A 20,137-nucleotide genomic window follows, 5' to 3' on the forward strand; every position below is an offset into this window, starting at 1 on the left:
GTGCACAGTTGAGTTATTTCAGATATATTGTCCACAGAAAATTGGTCGTAACGGTACAAGAAAGCAACAACTCAAGCAATATTTTGGAGTTTTCCGAAAACGCCTTAAAGTTTTGTTGTATTTGACAGCAACATAATATGATTTAACCTACGAAATTTAAACGAGAATGTTTTTAGTACGGTGACCCGTAACTTTCATTTTATATTCTCGTGTAAGGACTAATTTCCCTAAGTAATTTGATGTCGTTTTCGAACACCCTGTGAACATACATAGCGAGACCTCGGGTCACGAACTTCATACCTATTCCACTGTAGGGATGGATACGAGTGAGTTTTCTTTGAAACTCGACTCGACTCGAAGCAGACATTTTTGAGCCCGGCTCGAGTTCTTGGCTCGAAAATTTTTCTCCAACTCGACTCGAATTCAGGTCGAGTTTCGAGTCGAGTCGAGGCGAGTCGTGTGTAGTTTCAATTACTATTTTTAAGTATCCAACATAGATAATAGGTCAATGATACTACTACTACTACTACTTCTTCTTTTATTATTATTATTATTATTATTATTATTATTATTATTATTATTATTATTATTATTATTATTATTATTATTATTATTATTATAACATCAGTATAGCCAAGAAAGTAGGTGGGGTGTACCTGTATAATAAAAACTAGTTGACTTCCGATCTCGGTCGCCGAGAAGTCTTCAGGAGGCAAGGACATTGTTCACGAGGATCTGGGTTTGAGTTCCGGAGAAGCAAGTATTCAGGCTCGAGCCAAAAATTGTTAAAAGTTATAGGGCACCGGTCAAACATGTTCAAAACTGCTCGGCTCGGGTCTAGGGTTGTCAGTGGCTCGAGCGGCTTGGTTCATAGCTCATTCACTATCGAGCCGAACCGAGAAGTGAGCCAAGCCAACAGCTCACCCAACCGAGCTAACTCGAGCAATCGGCTCAGTTGAGCCGAGTCGAACCGAGGCGATGAACTCGTTTCAACGGTGCTGGCTCGAGCCGATGGCTCATCTCAGCTGAGTTGGTGACTCATCTGAGCCGAGTCGGTAGCTCTCGTCTCGTCATCTTGTTATCGAGACGAGACGAGATGCGAATAGTGTTCCTTGTCGTGAGCAACACTAAAAGCATTCCACACTACTGCTTACATTTCTCATGGCTTTCGCTTTCCAGTCTAATCAGACCATTATTTCAAAACGAGCTGAACGAGCGAGCCATTTATCAAACTCGACTCACTCGAAACTCGACGTCAAAAACAGCGACTCGGCTCGGAACTCCACTCGAGAAAATTACCTTTGACTCGACTCTAAACTTGACTCGAGTTTCGAGTCGAGTCGAGTTTTAGCTCGACTGGAGCTAAAATTATCCAAAGATCCAAAATTATTTTCCTATTGAAGTTCATGGAATTTGTATGTGTATGTTAAACAAACAATTGATTTAAACCAATAAAATAATATAAATGGTTCAGAACCAGAGTGAACTCAATTGATTCATATCTTTATTCACTTTTTATATTTATATGCAAATTAAATTAGGTCGCTAAATTTTTGACTCTGAGCTAACTTGGAGGAATAAAGTATATTTTCTGTACCTTGTACTGATTTCACTTGTGCAGTTCTTTTTTCTCTTCTTGTAAAGTGATTCTTAAAATATTCACAAGTACAGTACATGCAAGATCAGTACAATATATCTTTATCAGGTGTTCTCCGTGGATGAGTCTGTAGAATTGTCACTTTTGTAATCAGGCAGGGGTCCCAGGTTTGAGCCCAGCTAGAGGACAATTTCTCTCCGATTCAAACCGAGTAACGGTTTGTAACCCACTTTAAACTGTAGGTCCCGTCCTTCATAACCCCCCTGTTACATAAGAACGGGCTAGAAAAAACTTATTTCTATCCATAGGTAATCTAAATAAATTAAAAGTTTTGTAGCCATGGCCCCTTCTTTTTTTAAAAAAAAAAAAAAAAAAAAATGAATAACTGCAACTTGAGGGTGCTAATTCGACTGATCTCGGTCTCAATCTTAAGAAGTGATCGCAAACCGGTCTAACTCGAGGTCAAAGGTCAACTAGCTGTTTTCGCTCAGAATCAAGACCTTCATTACAAAAATATGTTTTATACTTCCCGCTTTATCCTAACTTAGGCTCTAGCCCAATCTATCTTATTCTCTTATCAATTTCTTAACTGTAACTGTGTGAACCAAATAACCTCTCAGATGTTTAAGATTTCTTATCCCTTATTATAAATCTAAAGTAGGTTTTATTCATGCAAATAATCTTATGTATTAGCTTCCCTAACTCACTCCTTTGTTCAGACACGCTACTCGGTTTGGCTTATTCAATCTTGAACAGTGCTGAATGGGCAGACTAGTAAATAATTTGTGCTCTACTGGTAAATCATTTGTAACACTAGTTTATATATGACCTCGAGTTTGACTTATTTTATTATTTAAAAAATAGAGGCCACGATTATCCACAAGATAAAGAAAATGGTTCAAAAACAAGTAGCAGTGCCACGTGTACATCACGCAAAAGAGTTTGGTATCTGTGGTACGATATTTTCACAATTAATATTGAAACTGGAAATTGTAGTAGATTTCTACCACTTCCGGTTTTAGTAGAGAGATTAGACTAGAGACGAAATATATTCTTGGAACGCCTAATTAATTGCAGAAAACCGCTTCTTATCTATTACAGTTTTTATTCTATAGCCATCAAAGTTAAAATCGGAAGTAGTTGCTTTCCACATCTTTTGGAAGACAGAATATAGTAGTTATTTTTAGAAAGCTAAATAGAAAGCAAAAACCCGCTTCATTCCTGTTCTATGGAGATCACTATTGAAACCGAGGTTTCAATTGAAGATCGCAAGAGGAGATGAAAGGTACACCTGAGACGCTTGAGAGCTGCTCGATTGGAAGAAACCGTTTTCATCTATTTTTACCGTTTTTGCTATATATAGATCAATGTTTATTGAAAGCAGAAATTATAGTTGATTTGAATCATTGTAGGTTGTAGTAGAATTAATAATAGAGATTAAATATATTCTTATGAAGCAGAAAACCGGATCTCACTACATATTGCCGTTTTCGATCTATGGTGATCAAAGGTCAAACCAGAAATGGTTTATTTAAATCACTTCCGGTTTGGGTAGGTGGTTTTAATGACAAATAAAATTCCTTACTCTTGACTATATTTTGACCAAATTTGGTGATGATCCATCAAGCAGTTCTGTAGTTTTTTCTTTTACTTTTTCTTTCTTTTTTGTTTTCACACACGTGCACACATGGGTATGGTAAATATATAAAGGAGTAGGTAAACAAATTCTAGTTATTCAAAAACCAAACAAGGAAAACTTGGTTTTTGCCACCCCTGCATACAATTAATCTATTCTAACCACACAAACGTCGCACTGTCTGTTTTTTATGATAAATAATATAAAATGAAATGAAACCTATCCTTCCAGAAAACAAAAATAGGTAAATAAGAAACATTTAGACTTTTCTTCGTTGTTTAGTTTTGAGTGGCAGAGAGGTGAAAGCTACTGCTTGGAAGAAGAATCCATCCGTTTCAAGAAAGAAGAAAAAAAAAAAAAGAAAAGATGTAGAAAAGCAATCGGTAACATATGTTCGATACTGAGGTTTTAAAGATCATTATCTTTGTTCTACCAAGTATTTTGTTGACACTTGAGTCACTCCAGTTTCCATCGAAAAGGCAAATTCAGGTAGTTGCCGTCTGGGGCGGGGAGTGGTAAGGGAAACTGCTCAAGGCGTATGATTATGAAAATGAAGGGATAGACATGAGTTTCGCTGTTCAAATTGCCACAATGCATCCTTCCCCAGCATGTGTTCTTCAAAGAATTTCACCTGTAGTAATTTGTGAAGTATGAAAGTGGTCTTTTGATCCTTTACCTGCAATAGTGATTACCTAATTACGGAAGTAATTATTACAATTAATCTAAGTCATTAAGTTTAAAATTGAGATAACCACCTCCTTTGTATTGCTCTTTGGTATCCGTATAGAAAATTTCTAATTTCTAAGTGCAGTATTTTGTAAGATATTTACGAATTAAATTTTACATGTTACCTTATGGAGATTCTGAAGCCTCTTATGATGGGTAGACACCCCCTTAAACGATAATAATATTGTAGAACTAATGTATTGTGTATATATAAAAAATTACACTGTTAAATAGTAGATTGATTCTATTGTAGTTTGTTTTCTCCTAACGGTGACACACATACTACTTGCAAATGTTATGCTCAACGGATTCAGTTTGAAATGCTTAAATTTCAAAAACAATTTTATGGTCATGTTACTACTGTTAACAAAAAACTGATTACTTACCAATAAATCCTCCCGTGGGAAAATTAAGCACTCTCCACACGTATCGGAACAACAAGCTGGTTCCGTCTTTAGTAGTAAGGTAACAACGATAAAAACGGATGAGAGAAAAAAGGGCGTGGAAAAAGGAATACATACCACATAAATATAACGTGACGGATGCTGACATCCCACGAATCGAGCACAATGCGAAAGAATGAGCTGAGTTGAAGGAAGCGAAATGTATATGTTACATCACTATTGCCAGATCCAAAATATATATCCAAGGTAGGTAACCAGATTCTGTCAATGTTGCCAAAATCCAGAGTTAAAGACGGTTTATATTTGTGACTGCTTTATATTGTTTGAATGTTGTTTTAAGTAAAGCGCCAATTCCAAAATGCCTTCTTCTTGGTTTTTTTTTTTTTTTTTGATTTTCTAATATGTTCGGGTGTTAATATTGCGTTTCGTTTAACCTATATATGAGGAGTCACATTCGCATTAAGCACGATAAATACCTAACTTATTTAGTGGATCAACAAAATAATTTTAAATCCGATAAAATGTTTTTCTAAACTTTCGGGGGCTACTGGAAGCAGATATGTTATGCTTTGCAAGAATACGTTAAATTTTTGTCGATAATTGTGGAAAGTAAGGAATTCCGATCTACGTTTCTGCTTCTTTGGGAATACCTGTTTTAGGGGCTAGCACCGATCTGCGTGTCTGATTAAACCACTTTTGTGAGGTACTCAATTTGTACCCATTTTTTGTTCTATTTCGTACATATAAAAACTGTACCATATTTCGTCCTTAAGATCACGTGGACGATCACAAATTAATAATTGTTTCCCCACGGGAGGATTTATTGGTAAGTAACCAATTTTTTTGTTAATTTGAATCATCCTCTCATGCACCTACATAATAATTTTAATGTTACTACTATGTTTATAAATATAAAGAGATCTCTGATGCATACTTTGTTTTACTCTTTCAAGGAATCTTATTCAACGAAAGCCAAGGAGATCTCTAATTTCGGTTTTATACCTTCCCAGTTCATGCATGTCATTATACACTATATGGACATAACCATCTGAATAGCACCAGATATTACCAGAGGAAACATATGAAGCCAACTAACATTGACATTAATACTCACCTCAAGGGCTGCAAGATCATTGTATGGTATACATTTAAATCCTGGCATATATGGCCCAAAATCTTCATAACTATTTGGATCTGATGAAGTAGATATGGCTGAAAGTGTTCTTCCCCAGAAATTGTCCTCGGCAAATAATATTATTGCCTCATTCTTTGGAATTTTCTTCTTCAAATAGCCCCATTTTCTTGCAAGCTTTACTGCAGTTTCACCACCCTCGACGCCTAACAATAAAGAGTTAATAATTAAATCAATATAATATTAAAATACATAACCAATATTTAAACACCTAACATCACATAAAAATTACAATACTTTAGTTACAAGTTATCACCAAAAAATCAAAGATTGCTCATACAATTTTCAAGAATATTTGCGTAAAAGAATGTTGGAATAGTATCACATTACACTTAATCAAGCAACCTATTCACTCCCCTTTCCATTAATATACACAATATGCTAAATATAAGGGACTAAGGTTAAGAAGGCCTAGGATGTGCTCCATAGTCCACGACGAGATCTTTGATTCCCCCCTTACCCTTCGAGAAAACTTGCTTAAAAATTTTCCTTGAAGACTGCGATACTCTTTTTAAACGTAACCTACTTCTTCCTTCTCCTGAGGAAAAGTTGTTTTTCTTATATAAAATATACATTTCTTATTCAATTATGTCTTTGTTAATCGGTGTAAATGTTTAACTATTTTTCCTTCGCCATCCGCCAAAAAAATTAATACTTTGCTTCATTACCCGCCTTTTGGGCATCTGCAAATATACGTCATACATAAGTATGATGATTCTTTCTCACAAAAAATAATTCATTTATACGAAAACGATGGTTACTCACTATAAAATCCATGAGTGTATGGATAGGTCATAAGACATCGTTCTTTTCTTTCATGAATCTATATACTGAATCAGCCATTCGCTTATTAGAGGCCTATATTGTGTTTGAACGCATGCATTCCATGGATTGATTATGCTGGTCATCTGATGGTATTAATGTGAGCTATTTCAGTTGCTTGCAAAACTTTGTCATCGTCAGACATCATAAATGTTTAAAGAACTGAGATTATGATGGTAGCTGTACAGTACAGTACGTGTAATTTGAAACTTGGCGAACGCCTGTGTTAGGAGCGTTCCTCCAATCAACCAACTCTATTGCACACTTTGTCTGCATAAGTAGATCAAGAAGACGTTCCCAGAACTAGATACCTTTGAGGAAGAGATTCTTGTTCAGAATACATGTCAGCAACCGGTAAGTACTAAGTAACTGCATATTGCATGGAATGCAATCACAGAAGAGAGTAGCACATCTATGGCAAGAGAGTGGTGAATTGTGTCCCACCTACCAACCACGAGTGAAAACAATAAGTTCGGATGGTTTTGTTCAACACATCGTCTACGCAAAACGAAGACCTAGTAGCAACAACTGGAGTGGTGAAATGAGAGATCAAAATATACGAAAACCAATACCGAAAAGTGTGCTCCTATCGGCAAACACACGCAAAGCTCTTGCGTTATTTGGTTACACGGGAGCAAACAAAGAAAAACATTACCGGAGGAAAATACCACACAAAATTATTCCTTAAATCCTTGCACTTAGTAGAATAGATTAAAATAAGAAGAGAAGAGGAAAGTATACATAATTATTTGAATAGAAGGTAAATTCAGAATGACATATCTCTTCTATTTCAGAATTACATTTCATTTCTGTTCTAACAATTATTAAATTAACTTTAAATAAAATACAATATATTTATCACACAGTTTGTATATAGGAGTTTCATTGTGACTTTTACGAATAGAGAAAACAAATAAATAACCAGGAAAAACGAAAACAAACAAACAAAAGAAAGTACTGTTACCTTGCATTATATAATAAGGGTTCAACAATTCTAACATAATTACCTATTGAGTGTATAGAACACACATTGTAATATCTCATGTTGCTCACCTAGTAATGTTCCTCAATCAATCTTTTCTCCAATATTTCGAGTGTGACGCTTGGACACTCATTTTCAGGAACACACACTGGCTTTTTTTTTTTTTTTTTTCAATACGAACTTCACATTACTTTTCTGTTTCTCAACAGTGGTAATTTATAAGAATTGGGTAAATTTTATCGATACTTACCTTTCCCAATATGTAATAGATTACTTTTTTTTTTTATTTTGCTATATAACAAGAAACGAACGGCCAAATGCTTATCGACTTCTGTAGGCAAAATGATATGGTGGTGACGAACATGTGGTTTAAGAAAAGAAAAACCAAGCTGTACACATGGAAAAGTCCACGAGATAAGAAACGCTACCAAATCGATTACATTCTTGTGAAGCAACGTTTCAGGAATAGTGTACAAGACGTGAAGACACTACCAGGAGCAGATATCAATTCGGATCACAACCCCCTAGTGGCGGAAGTGCAAACCTGGTTAAACACAATCAAGGAAACTGGGAGGAGAAATCGAAAATGGAACTTAAAGTGACTAAGAAGTACAGACAGTGATGTAAAAGAAGAGACTGAAGAAAAATCCTATGTGATTGGCAATATGGTAGACAATGGAGAAAATAGTTGGGGATAAGTTCAACAGATTCTACTGGACACACTCCACAACAATATTGGCAAGATGGAAAGAGCATCGAGAAAACCATGGGTAACTGAAGCGATGCTTAAGAGGATGGAAGAACGCAGAAGGCCGAAAAGCACGGACATCAAGGAATACAGAAGGTTGAATAATGAATTGACAAGAGAAACGGGCAAAGCCAAAACAAAGTACATGGAACAGATATGTGAAGAAATAATGGAACTTCAACGGCGCGGCAGATATGATCTGATGTATCAGAAAGCACAAGAATTAGGAGGGAAAGCTAACAAATGCATACGCACATTTGGAATCGAAGATCAACAAGGTAATGTAGTCTCTGACCATCAAAGAATTCTTAGACCTTAGGAGGAATACATAAAAGATCTATATGAGCAGAAGAACCGGCCCAAAGATATTGCGTTTGAAGCAGAGGAAGAGGTGGATGATGATGAAAAAGGATCCAGTATATTGAAAACTGAAGTAGTACAAGTTATCAAGGACATGCGAAGGAGGAAAGCCACTGGAGACGACGACATACCAGTAGATTTGCTCAAGGTATTAGGAGACAATGCATTGAAAGTGCAGCAATCACAGAACCATTAGCCTTATTTCCTACACTGGAAAGATAATTTCGCGCATACTGAACAGACGACTGGAAAATAAGATAGAAGAGATGTTGGACGAAGATCAGTTCGGATTCAGGAAAGGAAAAGGTACCAGAGATGCCATTGGGTTGATGAGAATTATCTCAGAACGAGTTCTCGACGTAAAGGAAGAGCTATGTTTGTGCTTCATAGACTGACAAAAAGCTTTTGACATGGTCAATTGGACGAAACTTTTGCAAATACTTAAAGAAATAGGGGTCAGCTGGAGAGACCGATGGCTCCTTCGTAACCTGTACATAAGACAACGAGTCAAGATGGGCTTGAATGAAGGAGAAACCAATAGTGTGGAGATTGGAAGAGGAGTTAGACAAGGATGTAGTATGTCGCCCAAATTATTCAACATTTACAGTGAATGGTTAATGAAGAAAGCATTAACGGGAATTGGAGATTTCAAGATTGGAGAGCAGATCATTAACAAGATCAGGTATGCAGATGATACGGTTATTATAGCTAGAACCGAAGAAGGACTACAGGAAATTATTGACAAAGTAGTTGATACTGGGAAACTATATGGAATGGAAATCAACATCGAAAAATCGAAAGTAATGAGAATATCACGTGAAATTCACCCTTACGGGTCAGAGTAGAACAAAGAATACTTGATGAGGTCGACCATTTTAAATATCTGGGAAGTATGTGTATATTGACGAAAGACGCGTAATGCACCAGAGAGATCAGGTCGAGAACTGCCATAGCCAAAGAAGCATTCAACAAGAAAAGGTTACTCTTAACTAGAAGCCTTAATATTGGACTAAGGAAGAAACTGATCAAGTGCTATATATGCATTGGACTTTATGGTTCAGAGACTTGAACATTACGGAAGTTAGAGAAGAAATATTTAGAGAGCTTCGAAATGTGGTGTTGGAGGAAGATGAAGAAGATAAAATGGAGAGAAAGAGTAACAAACGAAGACGTGTTAAAACGAATAGGAGAGAAGAGGACGCTTCTAGCCACCATCCTTTGTAGAAAGGTCAATTGGATTGGACACATCTTGCGAAGAAATTCTCTTCTTCATACCGCCATAGAAGGAAAGATGGAAGGAAAGCGAGGAGTAGGGAGAAGAAGAATACACCTGATCGATGACTTGAAAATTAGAAGAAAATATTGGAAGTTAAAAGAGGAAGCTGAAAATCGAGAAACATGGAAGATATATTTCCAGACCCAAACCGAAAATTAAGAACACAATATAAATAAACAAATAAACCTCATTAGTCCCAGGACCTGCCAATAGGCAGAATAAATAATAATAATAACAAGAAGTTATATAGAAAGTTATGTATGTAACCTTAATGTTAATGAACTAGATTAATTTACTAATAACCTTTTTTTAATGGTGCTTTAAGTTCTGTTCCGACGGATTCTTAACTGGAATGTCTTCATAATCAATCAGCAATTATTCCATTGTGTGCCCCTGAGAGTGAGTGTCCAAGTATCCACTCAAATATTGGAGGAAACAGAGACTGGGAAAGATTACGACGTGTGTAGTTTGAGGGATGGTGACATAGTTTGCTCCTTAGCCGGACAAGGAAGCTGATAATAATAATAATAATAATAATAATAATAATAATAATAATAATAATAATAATGATGATGATGATGATGATGATGATGATGATGATGATGATGATGATGATGATGATGATGATGATGATGATGATGATGATGATGATGATGATGATGATGATGATGATGATGATGATGATGATGATGATGATGATGATGATGATGATGATGATGATGATGATGATGATGATGATGATGATGATGATGATGATGATGATGATGATGATGATGATGATGATGATGATGATGATGATGATGATGATGATGATGATGATGATGATGATGATGATGATGATGATGATGATGATGATGATGATGATGATGATGATGATGATGATGATGATGATGATGATGATGATGATGATGATGAAGAAGAAGAAGAAGAAGAAGAAGAAGAAGGATGTTGTTTTCTTTTACATTATGAAACTACGATATACTTCCGAACGATGTAAACTCAACATTGAAACTGGACGTAGTAGATCTATAACTTCCACTTGTAACACAAAGATCAGATAAAAGATCGAACAAATTCTTGGTACGCTGAAGATATAAATATTTTGGTTCGAATACAAAATACACCAACTGTCTGAACGGAATGGATTTAGTCAGGGCTGTTTCCAAAACCTATTTTGGACTATTGAGACAATCCCAAAACTTATTTTATTCTACCACACAGACAAAGTGAAACCCTCAGATAAAGAACTATGAAAGGCATGTGGAACATACTCCAACATTACATATAAAACGCTCTTCTGAATTGAACACATCAGTCATTTCCCTGTACGACATCAGAGAATCTAGAAACTCGCTATTAGTCTGTCGTAACACAAGTTTCTGTGTGACCTCATCTTCGAAGTCTATCACAGCTGCCAGTGAACTACATATTACATATTATCTTTTTCAGATTATTTTCGAACCGCATTATCTCGTATTCAAGCACGGAGGTTTAGTGGTAGAAGGGAGCTACTTATCTCTCGTGCGTGAGGTCCCTGGTTCGATCCCCGTCCAAATAAGTTTGTAGCGGACAACATCGTGTTGTGAGTTTTTCTCGGAGTACTCTCGTTTCCTCTCACTCTCTCATTCCACCAATTCTTCTATCATCATTCACTCCTTTGATCATCGTCTCCATTAGCGTAAAGAGCTTATTCGTGGGACATTAAACTGAAAGATTTCGTATTCAAGCACAGTATTTATATTGATGAAGTTGAGAATAGTTAATGGTATTAAAATTTCCTTTGTACTCAGTTATTGGCCTTGAATTCCCTTAAACACATTTTGTTTCTTTCTCTCGCAAAATTCAGTGAGTAATTAACCTAAGATTTTACGCAGATCGAGAACAGAAATTTAGGAGTCTGATTCTCAGTTAACATTCTATTATTTCGTATTTTCCACAGTACTACACAAACTACAGTAGTCCACATAAAACACTTCATGAATCATTTCACAGCTAGTATTTTAAGGTACAGATCCTAAAGAAAGTATCTCTTTGAACTTTCTTTTTGAATAATTAAAAGCAAAAGTTATTGTAATGAGTGAATTCTCAAAATATTATTTTAATACAGTACAGTATTTACACGTACTTCTAAAAGTACCCGTTTGCGCAAAATACAGTATTTTGGCACTCAGAAATACTAAATTGCACAGGAAAATTATTTTCAAACTCCCCGAAACGCCCGGCCAACCTTCTACCCGTACATATTATATATATATATATATATATATCTGTTGAGAATCCACCAAAACAAAAAACACACAAACAAAAAAAGCACAGCATAAGCAAAGGTACGAAAGGCAAATGACAAAAAACTTAAAAGGTTGATGCTACGACGGTAGTCCCAAAAGTATCCGACCTAACAAAGAAAACATAAACAGAAAAAGGAAAAAAATAGAAAAACAAATATTTTTTTTTCTCAGCCTCTTTTTCGCTCGATGCGACTTTCTTAGCAATGTTATAAACAGTTTCGATCGTCGAGTTCCTCAAAACAGCCATTAACTGCAGACTCTACCTCTTCATTATTGGCAAATCTTTTACTCCCGAGACACTTTTTCAAGTTAGGAAAGAGAAAATAATCCGAGGGGACTAAATCTGGCGATTAGGGTGCATGCGGAACTTTCACTCATTGATTTTGGCCATAGTGATAACGGATGTGTGAACTGATGCATTGTTTTAATGAAACAACACTTTCTCTCTCGCCAAATGTGGCTATATTTTTCTTGATTTCATCACTCAAACGCTGCAATAAGTTTGCATAATACTCACCGTTGATTGTTTTTCCTTTTTGAAGATAATCAATTGAATTATCTGACGCGTATCCCAAAAAATATGCCATGACCTTGCCAGGAAATGGATCTGTCTTCGTCTTGTTTGGAGCCGATTTTCCTCTTTCAGTCTATTGTTTTGACTCAGGTGTGAAGTGATGGACCTATATTTCATCCATGGTTATGAATAGACGCAAAAACTCGGCTTTAACATCGCCAAACATTCAATTGAAGCATCCTCACGACTCTGTTTTTGTTTCATTGTGAGCAAACGTAGCATACATCTCTCGCACAGCTTTCTTATGTCCAAATTTTCATTCAAAATGCGATATACAACACTTCTCGAATTGCCTACCATGTCTGCTAGCTGCACTTTCAGTCGACCGTCATCCAATACCATTTTGTGCATTTTCTTCACCATATTTGGTGTGGTCACCTCATTTGGTCGACCACTGCGATGTCCGTTTTTACAGCTCGTACGACCTCGTTTAAACTCCGCCAAGCAATATTTTACTATTGTAAACGAAGGAGCACACTCCCCAGAGTAGTATCGGCTTTGATATTGGTTGGATTGAGACCTTTCAAATGAAGGTATTGTATTACATAACGATAACTCATTTTCTCCATATTTACAAATTCACTGAGAGCGTTCATTGTTGATGACTGCCTAACAAATACTAAACAACGTAGCAACTCCAAACTTAAGCTTTATAAGATTGATACTTTCGACCTGAGTAATGTTTTCAAATAACAACCGCCATCTATAAGTCGGGTCGGTTACGTCTGGGACTACTCTCGTATCTTAAAAAAAATAATAAAAAAAAAAATAAAATAAAAAATTAAAAAACTTAGAAACGTCTCGTTACTGTCGTGAAAAAAAGAAAAATAACATAAAATAAAATAAAACAAATAATACGAATATCTACCTGTATTCATAGGTAAAACTTTGTCGTAACAAAAGTGTTTGGTAATAAATTCTTCATACTCTCCTAGAACATTCGAGTAAAAAGCCCTCGAAGTAAGTGTCAGAACATCAGCTTGGGATTTCAGAGCAGCAATGATTTTTGGGTGTACATGTCCCTGGTTCACAGCTGAATAGGCACTCAAGAAATCATAATACTGCTTTCCTTCCACGTCCCAAACATGAACTCCTGCATGGACACACAAGATTGTATTATTAGACTAATGAACATGTAGATTTCACTTAAGTAAACAAATTAAACTCAATATGTACACTCATGTCCAAAATGATTGTCGCATATCTATAACTGTCTTCTTGTAAGAATATAATTTCATAATGATTTTGCAGGGTACTTTTAATACTGATACTATATGTATAATCTAGAAATGTATATTTGTGGTAAATTTCATAGGAAAAAAATTATAAATACTAAAATTAGAATGAGTAAAACAAAATCTTGCTAAATGGACAAGAAAGTTTTATTTTTGTTCTATTGTTCTTATTTACTGCTCTTTTGAGATGAAATTTGCCACATACATGTCTTTGCCGATTATACACTTACTAACATTATAAGAAATACCGGGCGAATTCGTTATTAAATTGTATTTCTACAAAAACATATTTATAGATATGCGACAATAATTTTGGACATGAGTGTACATATGTTTATTTTAATTATAATATAATGATATGATTCGGGCGGATCCAGGGGGGTGGCGATCGCCCCTCCTCCCGAATAGGATTTTTTTTTTATTTGAAAAATAAAATCTATCCTAAGAATGTTCACCTTTGTATTATAAATGTATAATAAAACCTATTTACTTCGAACGACTGCCCCCCCCCCCCCCCAAACATTCAGCCTGGATCCGTCCCTGGGAAACTAAGGAGTACCAAAAAAAGAAAGAAAAAAAAAAGAAAAACTACTGCGCTTGCGAAACCTATAGAAACCACACAAAGCACTGAAAAGTAGAAAGGCACACGATATCTTCAGAATAAGCCTTCAAAATGTTTTCATAGTTTTTCTGATGGCAAAGAGATGTCTACTGCATTTGCTAAACGTATGTAATAACCTTATGTCATTACAAGAGATGTAAGTTTCTACAATATTTCTTTGTATTATTTAAAATTATTTTCTATATTCAAAGAATATTTTTCATTTATACTCTATTTATCATTTTTAGCATTTTCCTTAATTACTTGAGTTTTATTAGCTTTATATAGCGATCAGGTGTAGTCCAACCAGCCTTACAGGAGTTTATGGTAGATTTTATTTTTCAGATAAATAGAAATATAGCCACAATATTATCAGGTTTCGATTTTTCACGTTCAGAATATTAGCCATTTATTTCAAAATTGCAGAAAAAATAATTTCTTATCAATTTATTTGGTATTAGTAGTATTATGAACACCTCCCGGATTTAATTAACATATTTATGGGTTTCTCTCTCGCAAAAAATTGTAGGAGGATTGTCCGGTGTCTTCAAACCAAGATAAACCATTTTCAACGTTTATTGTAGTGGAGTGTTCCTATGTATCTCTTTACTACAATCCACTGCGGAACGACTTTCTGAACGCATTGTATAACATAAGTTAATGTAATAGTCAGGCATATTATATATATATATATATATATATATATATATATATATATATATATACTCTCTAGTGGTTATAATTCTGTAGTACATTGTGGTAAAAGGTCTTCGCCAGGTCGCCTACGAACAAACTTTACACCATCACTTCCAAAGATGCTGATTCTTGCCTCGTCACTCCAAATAACCTTATTCTACTGTTCATAAGCCCATTCTCTGTGTGCTAAAGCCCATTCAATACCTCTGTGTCTTTGTTTTTATTTGAGATATGACTTCTTTTTATTAGGGTTATCGTTTGTAATCCATTTTCACACAACCTTCTTTGAACGGTTCGCTCAGATATTTTCAAACCTGATGATTTAATAATGTTATTAATATCTTTTGCTGATCGCCGACGATCTTGCAACGACAAACGACAAATCCTGTGCACATCATATTCAGAAACTTTTCGATTTCTGCCAGTTCTTTTAGCCCAATTTGTTGATCGTGTGTCATGATAATGCTTACACACTTTCGTCACGCCTGATTTCGTGGCACCATCACCCAATCTATTGGCTATTTCTTGATAAGTATAACCTTCTTCACGAAGGATAACTTTATCTTGTTTTGCTGGTGACCAATCCATACGCTTGGCTTTTTTGAAGACATTGTTACAGGGTCATAAAAGTTAAAAACACTAATCACGTCCTTACAATTTAAAAAAAGCCCTGAAACTTATAATCAGCTACACAATACTTTCGGAAAAGCTGCTGCTGATTGGTCTAAAAATATCATAGAATCCAGTGACCAATAGGAACGAATCGCGCCATCCTGTGGTACAATGTCACTTTGTACTTGAATTTTTAAATAATGTGGCTTTTAGAACGCATATTCGTTATTATATATATATATATATATATATATATATATATATATATATATATATATATATATATATATATATATATATATATATACTTATTTTAAAAATACATTTGAAGTAAAGTAGAAATACAAACTAAGACGGTAGAAAAGTAAATGTAACCATAGAACATGTTAGAATATTTAAAATAAGAGAAAATGTATGATTTTTGTAAGAGAATATTTTGTACGAGAAAATGTATGATTTTTGAAAAGTTTCCAGAATTAGATATACAAAGATATAAAAGTTAAGCATAGTGGCATCGTGGGCCGCATTGGTTCAGTGGTAGAGCGTTCACTTCTGGTGTGTAGGGTTCTTGTTTCGTTCCCAATCCGCGTCAAGTGGACTTTGGTGAACAAACACCGTGTACGTAGGTTTTCACGTTTCCTTCCACTTTCGTCATTCCACCATTATTATCCATTTCTTCATTATCGTTTCTTATACCCTCGGTGTACACAGTGTAGTACAGATGTGTACACATTATTAGACTCACCCTCGAAAAATGCGAAATTGATGTTGCAGTCCTAATTTCGGAGTTCTAGAACATGTAATTTAATAGTTTAAACCACCAATGTAGGATCCTTCATTTGTTTACTGTAGACTTGAAGTGGTGATATCACCGTTGAACAGCAGATGGCATTAGTAGAGGGGTGGGAGTTTTGAAAGTGGTATTTCAGTTGTAGACAGCTATTGTGGTTTCTAACAAGTTACAATCTGAAGTATTGTGGTTGCAGACGTAAGCAGTTACGACATTCAAAGCGTTCAACAGTTCGACTGGGCTAGTTTAAAGTGATCTTGACGTGTTTTGTGTATTAATCTTTTATTCTATGAAGTTCTGTAATCGGGGCATAATTTGAAAAGCCACCTTCTTCGCGTAAAGTGGAAGTTGTCAAAACATTTTTGACGGAAGGAAGATATACATAACGACAAATTGCTATTCGAGTTGGGGCAGGGCAAAAATCTGTGAGTAAAATCTCCGTTGCAATGAGCAAGAAGCAAATGTATCGCAAAATAGGTTTGAGAAGTGTGGGCGAAATCCAAAGCTATCGCGAAGAGCTATCAAAAAACTAAAAAGATTGGCTCTGGGAAACAGAAACGCAACTTCTAGGGACTTAAGAATAAAAATGGCTGAGTATGGTGTAGACATTTCGCCTGAAAATGTTCGAAGGATTCTTTGTGCTGAGGGAATAAAAGCACTCAGGCCAAGAAAGAAAGCAAAAATTACTCCAATCATGGCAAAGAAGCGCCTCGAATGGGCACGACGCCTAGAACATTGGACTGTTGATGATTGGAGAATAGTTGTTTCAGTGATGAATTATGGGTCTTCGTGTCTAATGAATGTTCACAATATGTGCGACGTGGATCTGGGGAGGAATACAAGTGCCTCCAAAAAGTGAAGCATCCTACTTCAGTCATGGTCTGGGGTATGATGTTTGTCTTCGGGTCTAGGAAACTGCATATAATAGAGGGAACAATGAAGCATGACCAATGCCTACAAGTTCTTCAAGAAGAACTGCTTCCCCAGACTGCAATCTGGTTTGATGACGCACACTTCATCTTTATGCATGATGGAGCCCTATGCCACCGGGGCAAAACTGTAACAAAATTCTTCGAGAACAACCAAATTAGTGTTCTTCCGTAGCCGGACAATAGTCCTGATATGAACCCGATTGAAAACCCGTGGAACTTCATGAAGGAAAACTAAAGAAGAAGCACGTTACAACCAAACATCAATTGATCGAGGAGATCAACAATTTGTGGTATCATGACGCTGAATTGAAGTCTAAATGTGCTAAACTCGTATATAGCATGCCACAAAGGATAAAAGACTTAATAAAGAATAACGGATTTCATACGAAATAGTAATCTTTGTGTGAGAGATCATTTTCTTGTAAGTACTCCATTTCATTTTTTTTTCCAATTTAGATACACACACTGTATAGTACTTATATTTAAATGTCACGTACGCATTTGTTCAATTGATACTGAAAAGCATGTGCCATGACCACAAAAAATTAGAACAGTTACAGAACAGTAATTTGGACTAAGTTCAAACACGTTTTCTGACGTAATATTGTAAGAACAGTAAAATATTCAGAAACTGAATGTTGAGTCTAATAATTTGAACACGTCTGTAACTGAGGGGAAGGGGGGGGGGGGCTTGTGCCCGGGCGCTGTATTGGGGCGCAAAACTGGGCAAATATTTATCTTCCCTATAAGGCATGGAAAGGAGTTTTAAACTAAAGATCATAACAAATTACCTCAGAAATTTAACAGGAAAACATCTACTCACCAACCTTAGGATCACATCCATAGAGCGTAAGTTAGCTTCAAAGCTGCCTTTTGAGGACATTGTAAAAACCTTTGCACCCAAAAGAGCCCACAAAATTAAATTTTAGTTCTAGCTTTCTGTGTTTCTTTTAACTTACACCGATTTAAGAGATTTGCAAAATGTCCGAGTATACGTAATACTCGAGATAACAGCTTGACTTTTGTCATAATTAAATATTCTATTTTAAAGCAACAGACTGTTGATTCATTCTACGTATATGCACATTCCATTATAATAGTATGTCAATCATGCTACTCTCAGATTATTTGATAATCAAATACTAATTAGTTTGATGTTTTATCTTGTAGTAAAAATTAAATTATGTACTGCAATTTTGAAATCAAGCGTTACCACTTGAAGAAAAAATGGAATAGAAGAATTACTGTGTGATGTCAATATCAGATGTAGTCGGGGAACGTTTTGGTTTGGTTGGTCAGGGAGGAAGGCGCTAAAGCGAGTTCTTGCCCCGGGCGACAACTAGCTTAGCTGCGTCGCTGGGTATATGATCGTGGAATATTAAACTAAAAAAGAAAAAGTTACGCATAGTTGAAAGCTGACATTAAGAAGTTGCTGATTTTATTGATGTCATTTTGGAAGTTCTCATTAAGCACGAAGGCATATTGACTTCATTCCAAAAGAAGAATTTTTGATAATTTCATCTACTTCGCTGAAGTTGAAACTGGAAGCTGTCTCTGAGGTCCGGTAGTTATATGTTCAAGCCTACTTCAGGTCATAACAATCTATTTTTATTTGGCAAGTAAAGTGCGTTTATGGACGTGGTACTGTTTGACCACAGCAAGAAAAAAGTCATTATCGAAATTGTTAATATTGGCAGTTAAGTAGATATTAATTCAATTTTTGGAGAATACATCCAGGATTACCTTTTTCCATATAGGAAGGGTGGGGTGGAAGAGCAGAGAACAAAGATGACCAGAAATTATGTTGTTTTGAAATGTTAATTTGTGAACATAGTAACCCGATAGTTATTATTTAATTACACAATTCTAGAAATTTCGGTTCTCAATATATATATATATATATATATATATATATATATATATATATATATATATATATATAACTTTCTAACTCAGTGTATTGTGTAATAGTAGTTTGAATGGACATTTCCACCGATTTATTATTATTATTATTATTATTTTATATTACGCTATAAAATACTCAAGTGCTAGCTGAGAACACTTCCTTTCGCTCATGCGATGATTCTACCTAGTCGAAATTTGTGATTGAATTCCGGTTTGCTACTCGTGCGCTTAGAATAATGACTGCCATGTTTGTACGTGAAATGTCGGTTCAGGGCAATCTGTCTGTGCCGCTCATTAGGGAAACAGCTTAGCGAAAGATACGATGCATCTTTCTCAAATGTATACAACGTTGCTAATAAAACAAAGAATAGGAAAAGTAACAAGTCGTCAATCTGCTACTACTAAAATGCTTAAAATGTATTAAATGAGGTCAGAATCAAGAAGTGTAGAAGGAATTAAGAAATTCTGAAAAAAAAAAAAAAAATGGGATTAAATGGGTTAAGAAGTAAACTATTTGTCTACTTATTTATTACCAATTATTTGAATATACTTGAATATCTAAGGACAAGGTTGTAGTGTACTAATTTACAATATTATTGACACTGTTTGCAACCTGAGTTAACAAACTAATTAATGTTGTCATGTTTGGGTCAGCGACCGATCTTAGGAAGCGGATTTTATTACCGAAGCGATTTTTTAAGAAAAAAAAAAAAATCAACAATATAAAAGCACAGTGAGTTGAAAGTATAGTGCTAATTTCT

The 20,137-nt window shown here is 35.4% G+C and overlaps 1 protein-coding gene across 6 annotated transcripts in view; it reads right to left on the reverse strand.

The window, feature by feature from the left end:
- Oat (Ornithine aminotransferase precursor) overlaps positions 1–20,137 on the reverse strand; it is a 173,155-nt gene that overhangs the window by 64,183 nt on the left and 88,835 nt on the right. For all 6 annotated transcript variants that reach the window (XM_081766073.1, XM_081766082.1, XM_081766044.1 and 3 more), the window contains exons 3-4: positions 13,474–13,698; positions 5,478–5,701 (exon numbers count right to left, since the gene is read on the reverse strand). In XM_081766073.1, coding sequence (XP_081622199.1) covers positions 5,478–5,701; positions 13,474–13,698 — 449 coding nt within the window. The remainder of the gene's footprint in view (positions 1–5,477; positions 5,702–13,473; positions 13,699–20,137) is intronic.

This window comes from Thermobia domestica, chromosome 1 (assembly GCF_964235325.1).
Source record: "Thermobia domestica chromosome 1, izTheDome1.hap1.1, whole genome shotgun sequence".
Taxonomy (NCBI): domain Eukaryota; kingdom Metazoa; phylum Arthropoda; class Insecta; order Zygentoma; family Lepismatidae; genus Thermobia; species Thermobia domestica.